Source organism: Thunnus maccoyii, chromosome 17, assembly GCF_910596095.1.
Source record: "Thunnus maccoyii chromosome 17, fThuMac1.1, whole genome shotgun sequence".
Classification (NCBI taxonomy): domain Eukaryota; kingdom Metazoa; phylum Chordata; class Actinopteri; order Scombriformes; family Scombridae; genus Thunnus; species Thunnus maccoyii.
In genome coordinates this window covers 20,837,958-20,850,480 of record NC_056549.1, presented here as the reverse complement: position 1 = coordinate 20,850,480, position 12,523 = coordinate 20,837,958, and the positions used below count along the sequence as shown (strand labels likewise).

The window sequence follows — 12,523 nt, the reverse complement described above, 5'->3', positions numbered from 1 at the left end:
GTGTTAAATATCACATTCTGGTGCAAAATGGCTGCCACTCCTCACCCAGCTGAGTCTCCCAAACACTTTCTTCCTTGTGGACAGAACTGAAGAGCTTCTGCATTATTGCAAAGACCACTTGTAGCAAACTCTGAATCTTAGCAAGAAAATCCAGGCAATGTTTGAATGTTGAGAATACCTTTATTAGGATGAAGTGTTGGACTTTGTTGATTCGCATATCACGTTTTACAGCGGGGGGTCACAGGAGGTTCTGGTGCAACAGTAAACATCCTCAAATGAGGTAACGACAACCTCAAGATATGAGGTCAGCAGTGGGGACGGGGCCTCCACGACACAGACTCACACACTCTTTGAATTCTACAACCACCTTTTAGCTTTACAGCATGCAAATGGCTCTAAATGTTGTGAGGAAATTGAAATATATACAACTTGATCACACGGAATGCTTCTTAGATTTAACTCGCAAAAACCCCATGTGTTAACATACATAATATTCACTTTTAGATTATTTAGATTATTTTGACTTCCCTTGTTGGGAACAGCCAAGTGCGGTGAGACACTCTGGTTCTGTACAGTGACAAATCTGGAAACGCACCAGTACCTTCCAGCACCGAAGAACAATAAAACAAATCATCACAGACAAGTACACAAAAAACAACTTTCATCACTTGCATGAGAGGACACAGACTTGGCCTGAGAGGCACAAAATAAATAGGTTGAAGGGTGCCTGAGGAGCACATCACTCGAACAGCAGGTCTTCATCCGTCTCCTCTGTCAGCATGTTGGCGGGCTCTGCGATGGGACCCAGTTTAGCCAGGCGGGCGGCGATCTCACGTTCTGTCTTTTCCCTGAGCTGCTTCTTCTTCTCTTGGATCTTCTTCAGCCTGGAAATATATGGAAAAGAAGTGATGCTGTTGCATGTCTAATCAGATAAACATTTCATTTGAAAATTGATTGTTTAAATGTTATAATAGGGATGAAAAAATATTGGGATTTTTTAGACAGTTTTACCTGTAGAACTCCTCTCGTTCTCTCTCATCCAGCTCTGTGATGATGTAGGTGAGGGTGCGATCGATCCGGGGGATAATCACTGAAAGGTGCGCATAAGACCAGATGAGCTCTCATGAATTATTAAAAGAAAAAAGGCAACAATTTGATACGAAGTGTGATTTTACCATGCTCAATAGCATTCACACGGCGGTTGGTAATCTTGATGGCTTCATCCAGAGTGACGAAAGATGTCTGCAGACAGAAAAAGAGAAGAATTTTTCAATCAGTAAATGTCAGGTTGGATCAGCCGAAGGGACAAACTCTCGCACAAGTGCATTAGGGTTAGTGCTACAGTTAGGGTTAGGGCTAAGGTTGGTGGTAGACTGGATGGGCTGAGGGAAGATTTGTGAAACTCTCGCAAGATTTGTATCCTAACCTAAACCTAACCACATTTGCGAAAGTTCGTCCCTCTGGTCCATCCAATCTAGCATTTAGGCCAAAGTTAGGGTTAGGTTTAAGGTTAGGGTTAAGGTTACACACACAATGAAGAAACACAATACATAGAGGTCTTTTCAACCTTTTCCAATCCATCATGTGTTTCCACCCAAGAAATGACCCAGAAATGACTGTGAGAATGGATTCATTAACCTTTACTTATATGTAACAGCACCCCCTACCTGTAAGGAGGCCAACTCCACCAGCAGCTCCACAGCTCTGCCATAGTTCCTCTTCAACCTGGAGAGCTGCTCTCCTCCTCTGGCCAGACCAGTCAGCTCATAACCTGACGAACATAAAGAAGGTGAGAACTCTCTGCCATTAACTAGTCAAAAAACTCATTTTATTATTCATTACTTACTGTCCCCGCCTTCTTGGTAGTGCTCAAAAACTGGAAGGGTGACACCTGGAGGAACAAAACACAGCACGAATAAGAACTTGTCTCGGCCCTTTGACAGTGATGATAAAAGCGGGAAGATGGACATTTTAGAAGCTGACCTGCAACGTTATCTTTCTTGGCTCGGACCTTCACCTGAGCTTTGTTGACATTCTGGATTACAGTGGTGCTGCGGACAGAATTACAGATTACAGAGGAATCGCGGAGGCGTCTTCTCTGTGCCTGAAATAACAAACCGTAACATCATCTTACACTGATTCTTACCTGAAGTCTCCAGCTGCGAATTTGGCTTCAGCCAAAGAGAAGGCCGCCTCTCGCATCACCTCTCCCATATTGGTCTTAGTCTAAAGAGACAGAGAAAACAATTCGGACTGATGTGAGAAACTATTGCAGTCTAATACAATAAATGCAATAAATACTACCTTCATGAATACCTATCTTCATGTTATAATGTTCAGTTGTTACAGTCTTTATTCAGTTTTACAATGTATTTTGTGGTGCTGTTGAATTGCATTGTATTGTACTGGGAGGTGTTTCTAATAGTTCTTCCACTCGATTAATGAGGGTAGACTAAATATTAGAAACACCTCTCAATATAAGGCAATGCAATTCAGCAGCAACTCAAACTACATTGTCTAAAATTGCCATAAAGTTGAATGAACATTTTTCTCAAACAGTGTCAACAAAACTTGAACATTACAGGTCTGTCACATTAAGATTTCATTAGTTTTAGTGAGTTGCGTTGCATTTAAAGTGTACGTGCATTGAAAACAAACTGACTTCAATAATTTTACGAAGAATTTGACGAAATCGCATTGAGAGGGCATCGGATTTCTTCTTCAGCAGGTTGCGGCCGGTCTCCGCTCCTTTCAGCCGAGCCTTCATGATGGTCTGAGCCCTGCAAACACAAAACAAAACACACACATGAATGTTTTATTTTAAAACTGCCAATTACATTACAAACACACAGGATTCACATAGAGATTATATATGTGTGTTTGAAAAAAGGTTCCAGTTGTTTAGCTTTTTTTTTTTTTTTTGGTAATCCTGCCAATCATTAGCCATTAACAGACAGTTTGTTTGTAGTTCCTCTCCATCATGACCTTGACCTTCAAGGAATTGTTTGGCTGTATTTGACTGCAAAGGAAACACAGCTGGATGTGAATCCATACAAGAGAAGAAGATTATCCTGGTATTGCCTTCATAGTAACATCATTTGGAGTAGCAGAAACTGGACGTCTTAGGTTTGTGTTGTTGTTTTTCTAACTAGTTTTCATCATGTCACTTAGTGTTAAGGTGTTATAAATGACTCAGGTGAGGCATATCCTGTGCAGTCAGACTACCACAGATAATGTGATAATGACTGTACTAAAGCTCGGCATCACACAAATTTTGTAATCTTTCTTGTGTGCTTATTTTCATACAAAATACATGTGTGAATGTATATAATCAAATCAGATTTTCCATATTTCTGATAAGCTCAAATACTCCACAATCTTTCCATGTACCACATGACAACTGCAGAAGTACCTCCTGGGATACTTGTACTCCTGTTCGGGAATGATATTTGCAATCATCGGCTTCATAATTGATCAGATCATCAGGTGGAAAAAAACTATATCCATGTACAGGTCAAAAACACAGCCAATTTCTGGGTTTAAAATGTCTCTGTCACATACAAAGGCTTCAAAGAAGCTGGTGTGATTGAATCAATGTGGTAAAAATGATTGCAACTTGCAGACAACACAGGGAAATTCACTTATTAGTAAACACTCAAGTTACACAATGTTAAAGTCAAGATTTATACTATCTGTAAGTTTCAGACACCATCTCAGACTGACAGCTCACCCTTGGATCATGTTAGAAAGCATCACATGATAACAGAAGGACTCTTCCTCTTTTAAACAGCAACCTGGCACTGATATAAACTAAAATAAGGTTTAGATCACAATGCAGAACTGACTCATGGATACATGCAGATTGAAGCAAGAAATTGTCAATCTGAGAGACTGGGAGACAACAAGTCAGCAAAATAGCATAATAATAGTTGGCTAGCTACAGGGTTTTAGCAACTCGCTACCAAACAAGCTGCTTACATTCTGGAGGGGAATACGTCGATCCTGTCTTTTCCAGACATCTTCTTGCCGTTTGGTCGATGATTGAGGTCTTCTGTTCACTTCCGTTAACTCAGATAAATACTTAAAACGTTATATTTTAGTCTAATCTATTAACATGCGCGTGTATTACTAATAACCGTTGTTCTTCATGCAGGATTAGCTGTGTAGATTGAGGCGATGTTTCGTGATCTTGTCCGTCTCTCTCCCTCTGCGTGATGATCAGCTGGCCTCTGGAGGTCATGTGACTGGGACTGACCGCGCTCTGCACATGCGCGTATAGTGACGTTCTTTTTCCGGGTCGAAAAATTAGCAGCTAGCGGGGCCCGAGTTCTTCACTTCACAAAAACACCCCAAAGAAAACATAAACGGACATTTAAGCACATCCAGCGCAGAACATCTAAGTGTACTGTTGTGTAACCATATGACACAGGTGAGTTTTTTTATACATAAAGGGGATGTTTTACCCGGGAGCGGTTAGCTAGCTAGCATGATTAGCAGTGCATGTGCCGCATGTGAGCTGGGAGCCGGGTTATTAGCTGGGGAAGCTAACGGTATCAAAGTCACCGTTTTATCCCTAAATTAAACCCCTTTCTTATTGTATTCATTGTGGTATTTGTTATTATGCTCTAATTATTTTAAAGGGTTCATCTTTCATCTGTGTTTACGTCAGTTTTTGCTCGTAGTTTAAATACCTTTTCATTTGTCTACATTGCATCATCCCATTCACTGCTAAAAAATGCGAAATAAAGCTGCAAGTTCGCATAATACAACATAATTTCCCTGCTGTTATTGTTGCATCAATTTCCTGGCTGAGTTAAATTAGTTGACTCCTTTTTTTATAGTATTAAACAGACCAGAAACTCCATTGACAATCTGCTATTTAAATATTTTAAGTTAATAGTTGAAGCAGTTTTTTTTTTAACATTTTGTCCACCCCATTTATATCAGTGAGGTTAGGCTACATATTGGTGACATCTCTCAATAACGAAATATAATAAAGGACAGGTTCACAGTTTTTCAAGTCTGTCTTAAAACAACAGTCAACCCAAATGAACACTGAAAGAGGTTTTTCTTGTCATAATTATTCCTCCTGTTCATACTGACCATTAAGAGATAAGGTGCTTTCAATGTAAGTGATGAGGGACAAAATCTACAGTCCTCCTCCTGTGCAAAAATGAGGAAACACAAAGAGGGAATCTGATGCTAAAAAGACTGTAAATGTGGCAGATATCCACTTGATATGACTAACTCAGACTGCTGAAGCCTCATATAAGCTTCAGATAAACTTTTAAATGCAGTCTGAGTTAGTGAGATAAAGTGGATATCTTCCACAGTTAGTCTTTTTGGTAAAACATTCCCTCTTTGTGTCTTGACAGACACTTGTTTTCCTGTTCAGCTACAGTGGAAGGATCGTAACAAAAAGAGGGAATTCGACACTAAAAAGACAGTAATTTTTAAAATATTGACTTTATTGATTAAGTTGGACGGCTGCAGCCTCATATAAGTATCAAATACACTTTTTAATACATTCTTGCACAGAAGGAGGGCGGTGGATTTTGTCCCCCATCACTCACATTGAAAGCACCTTATCTCTTAATGGCCAGTATGAACAGGAGGAGTAATTACAGGAAAAAAAACATCAACATGTGTTTGTGTACCTGACTGTTGTTTATGGACATACTTAAAAAAAATTGTGAACCCTCTGTTTCATCAGTTCTCACTAATTCCACAAGTGGTTTTATAGAGACCACAATTAAAAAGCTTTTAAACAGTCAAATCAAGTAGATATCTTTCAATGTTACAGTCTTTTTTAGTGCCAAAGTCCCTCTTTTTGTTACTATACTTCCACTGCAGCTCAACAGGGAAACACAAAGAGGGAATTTGATGCTAAAAAGACTGTAAATGTGGCAGATATCCGCTTGATATGACTAACTCAGACTGCTGAAGCCTCATATAAGCTTCAGATAAACTTTTAAATGCATTTTTGTACAAAATGACTGTGTGGACACACTGTGGATTTTGTTCCCCATTACTTCCGTTGAATGCACATTTGAAGGGGGTCTTTTAATAGCCAGTGTTGTATTAGTTTTAGATAAGTGAGCCTAATAGACTGATAGCTGAGTGTATGCTGGAAGGCATTTAATGATGATGTGATATAGTGACATTTAACATATAGTAACATTTAAGTCCATTGACAGTTAGTTGGTGACAAAGTCTGGAGAGTTTTTGTTTAATGTCTAGAACTGCAGCAGTTAATCAATTAGTTGATCGAAAAAATGAAATGGCAACTATTTTAATAATTGATTCATTGTTTTCATGCAAAAATGCCAAAAATTTGATGTTTCTGTTTCTATAACACAATCATTTGCTGCTTGTCATGGTCTTACATTAAAGTAAATGAATATGAGTAATGAAATATTTTTGATGTTTTGGACTGAAAAAAGACATTTGATGATATCATCTTATGTTCTAGCATATTGTGATGGGAATTCTTCACTGTTTTCTGATGATTTATAGATGAAGCCATTAATCGAGAAAATAATCACCAGATTAATCAACAACAACAATAAACATTATTTGCAGCCCTAAACATGTCCCATCCAAACAAGGTTTATTTTAGTTCAGGGCTCAATGGCCATGAAAAGGTGCCTGTATCTCAGTAAAATCACCATGGCTGCTGTCATTGTGTCCCAGCAGTTCGTTCATTGTTCTCTGTCTATGGAGCAGGTCCAGGATTTTCCTCTGGATTCAGCGGTTTACAATCTTTTTGGCTGTTAAATAATTTAAATGAATGTCTACTTGTGACCTCTCATCACAGGTTTTACTGTGGATATGAATTGTAAGCAGTTAAATCGATTTTTTTTCCCTCTCAGGTTGTTTTTAATTGGAAGGATTTTATACACCATTAAGTTATTAAAGTGTAAAATATTGAATTGTTTTTATGATTGAGTTTTTTTCTCTCTTTAATCATCGTGTAAACTCTCAGGTATATGTTGGAATCCTGTGTGAGTTGGGATGTTATAATCAAATTCACAAATTAAAGATGATAAGATGATCTGTATAGTATTGAAGCTGCAGAAAAAAAAGTGATGAAATCTATTTAAGTATCGCAAGTGTTGATTTGCATGAGACAGATTAAAAATAAAGAGTGGTCAAAATTGATGCAGCAGAGATATTCTGTCCTTGAGGTTGAGGTCGAGCTCCAAAAATGCTGGATCCTACACTTCCCATAATGCATCTAGATAGTGTCTTTTTGTCAGACCCTCCCTGTGTTGTAAACGTCTTTCAAACTTCATGCCCTCAGTTTGTAACACAGGCTTTCCTTTATGATTATTGTAATTTTCAATCACCAGTGTGTTATCTCGGACTTTATAAATCCCCAGAGCCGCAGAAGAAATTATACCTAACTGTTTTCAGAGACTAAGAACTCCATATGTTGTTAACTGATCATTGTGTATGAAATCTACTTCAGGTATTTTACTCTCTCTTCTCTCTTTGTCTCTAACCTCACAGCGATGCCGGGTCTCAGCTGTCGATTTTACCAGCACCGGTTCCCAGAGGTGGAGGATGTTGTGATGGTGAACGTGAGGTCCATCGCCGAGATGGGCGCCTATGTCAGCCTCCTGGAGTACAACAACATCGAGGGCATGATCCTCCTGAGCGAGCTGTCGCGTCGACGTATCCGCTCCATCAACAAGCTCATCCGCATAGGCCGCAACGAGTGTGTGGTGGTCATCCGAGTAGACAAAGAGAAAGGTGGGCGCAGGCAGACGTGAACTAACCGCTAGCGATGAAGACCAGTGGGCAAAGGAAGTTGTATGTGTAGTTGTACACTGGACAGGAAACTCACTTTTTTGGCTGCCAGTGCCAAAGTGTTGGTGGTGTAGACATTATGTACCAGCCAACGCTAAAAGTTGAGCTTCCATGAATGTAATGACAAAATAAACTGGAATAGAGGAGACATCTTTCATGATAGGAGGCAAAATTCTTCTCTTTACCATTTGAGGTTATCAACCACAAGATAGACACTTGTTCTGATTAGTATGAGAACATAATATTGTTTAGGGCTGCATCATCATGATCAGTTTATCAATAATCCATCCGTTTTTTTAAAAATTTGCTAAATAATAATTTACTCTACAATGTCTTAAAGATGCTTAGTCTGACCAATTGCAAACCAATGTGTAATTTTTTTTTTTTGTAATAATGGAGAAATTGAGAAAAGCAATTGTTGAAGCCTAATTTAACAACTGTTAGGAGTTTTTATCTGATGAATGACTAAATTGATCGACCATCAAAGCAGGAATTGATTATCTGTGTATTGAAGAGTCGGTTTATCATCTCAGCCCTAATCTCGTCAGAAACTACTCGCACATCATTTTCTCTGCAATGTCTCCTCGACTAGATTTCAGTCAGATTCTGTCCTGTGAGAACGACTCTTTCCATAAAATGCTGTAATTGTATCGTCTTTCCCGCTTTCTCTCCAGGATACATCGATTTATCAAAAAGAAGAGTTTCACCGGAGGAGGCCATCAAGTGTGAAGATAAATTCACCAAATCTAAAACTGTAAGTCAAAGTGGGCCCACATGTTTTTATAGTTTTCTCATAATGTAAATACAGTTGATGTTAAACAGCTCACCACCTGTCATTAATTAAATCACATGTCTGGATTATTAGACACTACAGTCCTCCTTTTGCTGCAGCAGCCTTTTACCATGTTTGTGGCACTGAGCTGCATCTCTCAGCTTTTCTATTTGACTGACTCAACAAGCGCAAAAACAAAGCGCCCGTTCCACACTAATGATGCTATATCTCTTTCATGTGTAGACTTCTATAGTTTCTTTGTGAATCTGAGCTTTACATCAGCGTTTGCACCAGAGCTGATTGGTGTTGTCGTGCCCGCAGGTGTACAGCATCCTGCGACACGTGGCAGAGGTGCTGGAATACAGTAAAGACGAGCAGCTAGAGAGCTTGTACCAGCGCACCGCCTGGGTCTTTGATGAGAAATACAAGCGGCCAGGATACGGAGCTTATGATGTCTTCAAACAGGCTGTATCGTAAGTGCCTCTTTCAAGTAGCATGTGTCAGAGTGAGACCCCAAAGAACGTAGGCAACAAACGTTTTTGTTTGAAGAGATGAGACGGTGACGAACACCTCCTCTCCCGCAGAGATCCCTCCATTCTGGATGGTCTGGACTTAACAGAGGAAGAGAGGAGCGTGCTGATTGATAACATCAACAGGCGACTCACTCCACAGGCTGTCAAGATCAGAGCAGGTGAGCATTTGCTGTGATTGTTAACAGTATTTATTCTAATTATTCATGATAATACATCAGTTGGACTACATACATACAATCATCCTCTTCCCATCCCACCTGCAGACATTGAAGTGGCGTGCTACGGGTATGAGGGGATCGATGCAGTGAAGGAGGCTCTGAGGGCCGGACTCAGCTGCTCCACAGAGGCCATGCCCATCAAGGTAACATTATCACTCCAGTCACATGATGGTCACATGATGGTACACTGATGCCGAGTGTTCAAATGACTCCAGTCATGACCTGAAAGAACCTCTTGCAGTCATTTTTTAACATGCCATTTAGATGACAGGTGATTTTATTTGACATTTAAGTCCAACTTCCTGCTTTTGTTGTGTCTGTCTTGGGTTAAGAGCTGCTAATGTAAATCTTGAAGGTATCTGCAGGTCTTGACCTTTTTAAAATGCATTGATTCCTCAAAAAAAGCCTTAAAAGGCATTTTAAAAGTTATAAATTTTATATTAATATATCTTGATTTTTTTTTCTTACCTACTATAAACAGTATCAGTAATTCAAAAGTTTTTTGAATGTGTTTATGGGCTGTCAGGAGATGTTCTACATCTATAAGCTACAAATGAGACTGGTGCCACGGTGGATTGTGCTGCAGGAAGTTGTTTAATCCCGTTTTGTGGAGTTTGAGTCGGTATCATCAGTCTGCAACAAACAATCACTACTGCTAAATACAGAACAGTAGCTAAGAGGCTCATCCGCTCACAATCGATGTGTATGAAAGTGTCAATCGTAGCAAAAACTTGAATTAATTCTGTTATAATTGGTTAGTCCACACATCAATAGAGTTAAACACAGCTGGGAAGTATTGACAATAATGTGATATAAATGTCAATGAATTCTTGGCAGATCAACCTGATCGCTCCTCCACGCTACGTGATGACAACGACCACTCTGGAGCGCACAGAGGGTCTGTCTGTCCTCAACCAGGCCATGGCTGCTATCAAGGAGAAGATCGAGGAGAAGAGAGGCGTCTTCAACATCCAGATGGAGGTGAGCGACTTTAGTTTCCTTGTGCAGCCATGTAAAAGTGAAAACCTCATTTATACTCGTTTGTGAGTTCCTCTTTTATGTACAGATTCTTGTGGTTTAATTATTTATTTATGTCCTGCAAATTGTGTTGTGAGATCCATCAGTAGGGTTAGTGTGTACAGTGCCCTGTAAATATACAACCAAAACGAGTCATATAACAAAAGTAAAGCCAACAACCTTCAACCAAACATAAATAAAACAAAAACACAAGACAAATGACAGATGAAAAACAGGGATAAAACAGACACATGAAGAAAAACAGGAGCATTCATTATATAAAACACCGTCCAGCAGAATCTTAGTGTTCTAGTGTCAAAAACATTTCTAACTTCAGGGAGTCCTGAAGTTTATTCTGCCTATGAAGAGCAGAGAAGGTGAATTAGGGCTAAGTGATTTGGACAAAATCAAATATCACGATATTTTTGCCCAAATATCCCAATATCGCTATTGTGACAATATTTTAGGGATTGCTGCTTTCACAAAATATTTACACAATGAGATTTTTGATACATAATCATCAGTAATGTGGATATAATGACTAAGTGGCTAAAGGCAAATAATAGAACAGCAAGAACAGTCTGGTAAGTTCAGAAAATGACATGATTTTACTGTAATGCAGCCTTTAAAACCAGGAAAAGACAACACTTATGTCATATCATGATATCCAAAATCTAAGACAATGTCTGGCCTCATATCATGATATCGATATAACATCGATATATTTCCCAGGCTGAGGTGAATGCAGTTTTTTCCCATCATTGCATTCATGTACATCTAAGGTAATGCATTCTTGGCAATGGGTACAGTATCCCATATTTCTAAGTCTTAAAAGTGATGATAAATAAGATGGTAGTTTATTTAGGATGGCTTTATAAATTAAATAAAGACAGTGTTGTTCCCTTCGAGTGGTAAGTGATGTCCACCCCACTTTCTCATAGAGGATACAATGATGGGTCCTAAAACTGTCACCTGTAATAAATCTAAGAACTGTGATACAGCATCAAGGAGATTGAGCGTATGATATATAACATCCTTTTCTCAAAGGATTAAAACTTATTTTCTCATAATGTTTGCACCTTTCCTGTAAAATTAACCTTCTCTCATTAAAATGTGACTTTTCTGGTAATAATTTAAATAAAACTTTTTTCTCAAAAACATACTACTTGATTTACAGTCTGATTTAATGTTTTCCCCAGAAGTGGTCCTAATAGTTTACAGCGGTCATTGTTTACAGCAGTGACTGATGAATTTCACCCTTTCATCGTGCTAGATTTTATAACTGTTGTGAATAATAACAAAACAAATAATTAACCCGTAAACCATCCCCTTCAGCCTAAGGTGGTGACAGACACCGATGAGACAGAGCTCGCCCGGCAGCTGGAGAGGTTAGAGCGGGAGAACGCCGAGGTGGACGGAGACGACGACGCCGAGGAGATGGAGGCCAAAGCAGAGGACTAGTCGGTCCTCGGCAGGGGGAAGAAGGCTGGTGGGGGAAAAACGTCACAGGAGAAAACGTGGACAGACCCGGCCACAGTCACTCAGTCCAACAGATGTTAACTTTCACATTGCAAACATTAACTGACGTTAATAGTTCATTGGCAAACGTCCCGGTTTGTCTCAGAAGACAGTCAAACAAAAAGCTGTCTTCTTGTCCACACATGGGCACAAGGAGGATTAAATTACAAATTACACATCAATATAGTTTCTATTTTTAAGTACACCAATTTGAATACATAACGCTAAAACAACAACAGCTGTTTACAAGCAGTGGCCTTCACTTACCTCTTGCTTAAGAGCCCAGTGTCTTCAGTATCCATGGCACTTCATCTCTGGCTGGTCACTGGATGTGATTGATTAGAGGGGAAACGTGCGTAGGCTCGTCTGTTTTAAACACCAGTCAGTGGTGACTTTATGTGCTGTTTCTCTTCCAGTTTAAGGGTTTTTACTGGCAAGATCTGCGCTTGTTCAGCTCACATAGCATCAATAAAGTTCTGGAAGTTTTGATCTCAATGTGTCTTTGTCAGCTGCTATTAAACTAACCTTTTAACTTTAACACTTTGGTTTTCCTGTCAGTCAGCCCATTACAAAACCTACAGCAAAAAATAGACTTTTTAAACAGTTTAAAAGCTTTTTAATTGTGGTCTTTATGAAACCACTTGTGGAATTAG

The 12,523-nt window shown here is 39.3% G+C and overlaps 2 protein-coding genes across 2 annotated transcripts; one reads left to right on the top strand and one right to left on the bottom strand.

The window, feature by feature from the left end:
- Positions 1-160: 160 nt before the first annotated feature.
- Positions 161-4,195, bottom strand: atp6v1d (ATPase H+ transporting V1 subunit D). Its single transcript, XM_042391391.1, has 9 exons — positions 3,979-4,195; positions 2,663-2,780; positions 2,147-2,226; positions 1,984-2,051; positions 1,847-1,891; positions 1,668-1,771; positions 1,176-1,242; positions 1,012-1,090; positions 161-884 (listed from the first exon to the last, which is right to left on the bottom strand). Exons 1-9 carry the CDS (start codon positions 4,017-4,019, stop codon positions 740-742), a joined length of 747 nt encoding a protein of 248 aa, XP_042247325.1. The 5' UTR covers positions 4,020-4,195; the 3' UTR covers positions 161-739.
- An 88-nt stretch (positions 4,196-4,283) lies between these two features.
- On the top strand, positions 4,284-12,359 carry eif2s1b (eukaryotic translation initiation factor 2, subunit 1 alpha b). The gene is made up of 8 exons (XM_042391388.1): positions 4,284-4,429; positions 7,513-7,755; positions 8,487-8,566; positions 8,906-9,057; positions 9,169-9,275; positions 9,381-9,478; positions 10,173-10,316; positions 11,688-12,359. The coding sequence occupies exons 2-8, from the start codon at positions 7,515-7,517 to the stop codon at positions 11,811-11,813; spliced, it is 948 nt and encodes a 315-aa protein (XP_042247322.1). The 5' UTR covers positions 4,284-4,429; positions 7,513-7,514; the 3' UTR covers positions 11,814-12,359.
- The last annotated feature ends 164 nt before the right edge of the window (positions 12,360-12,523 follow it).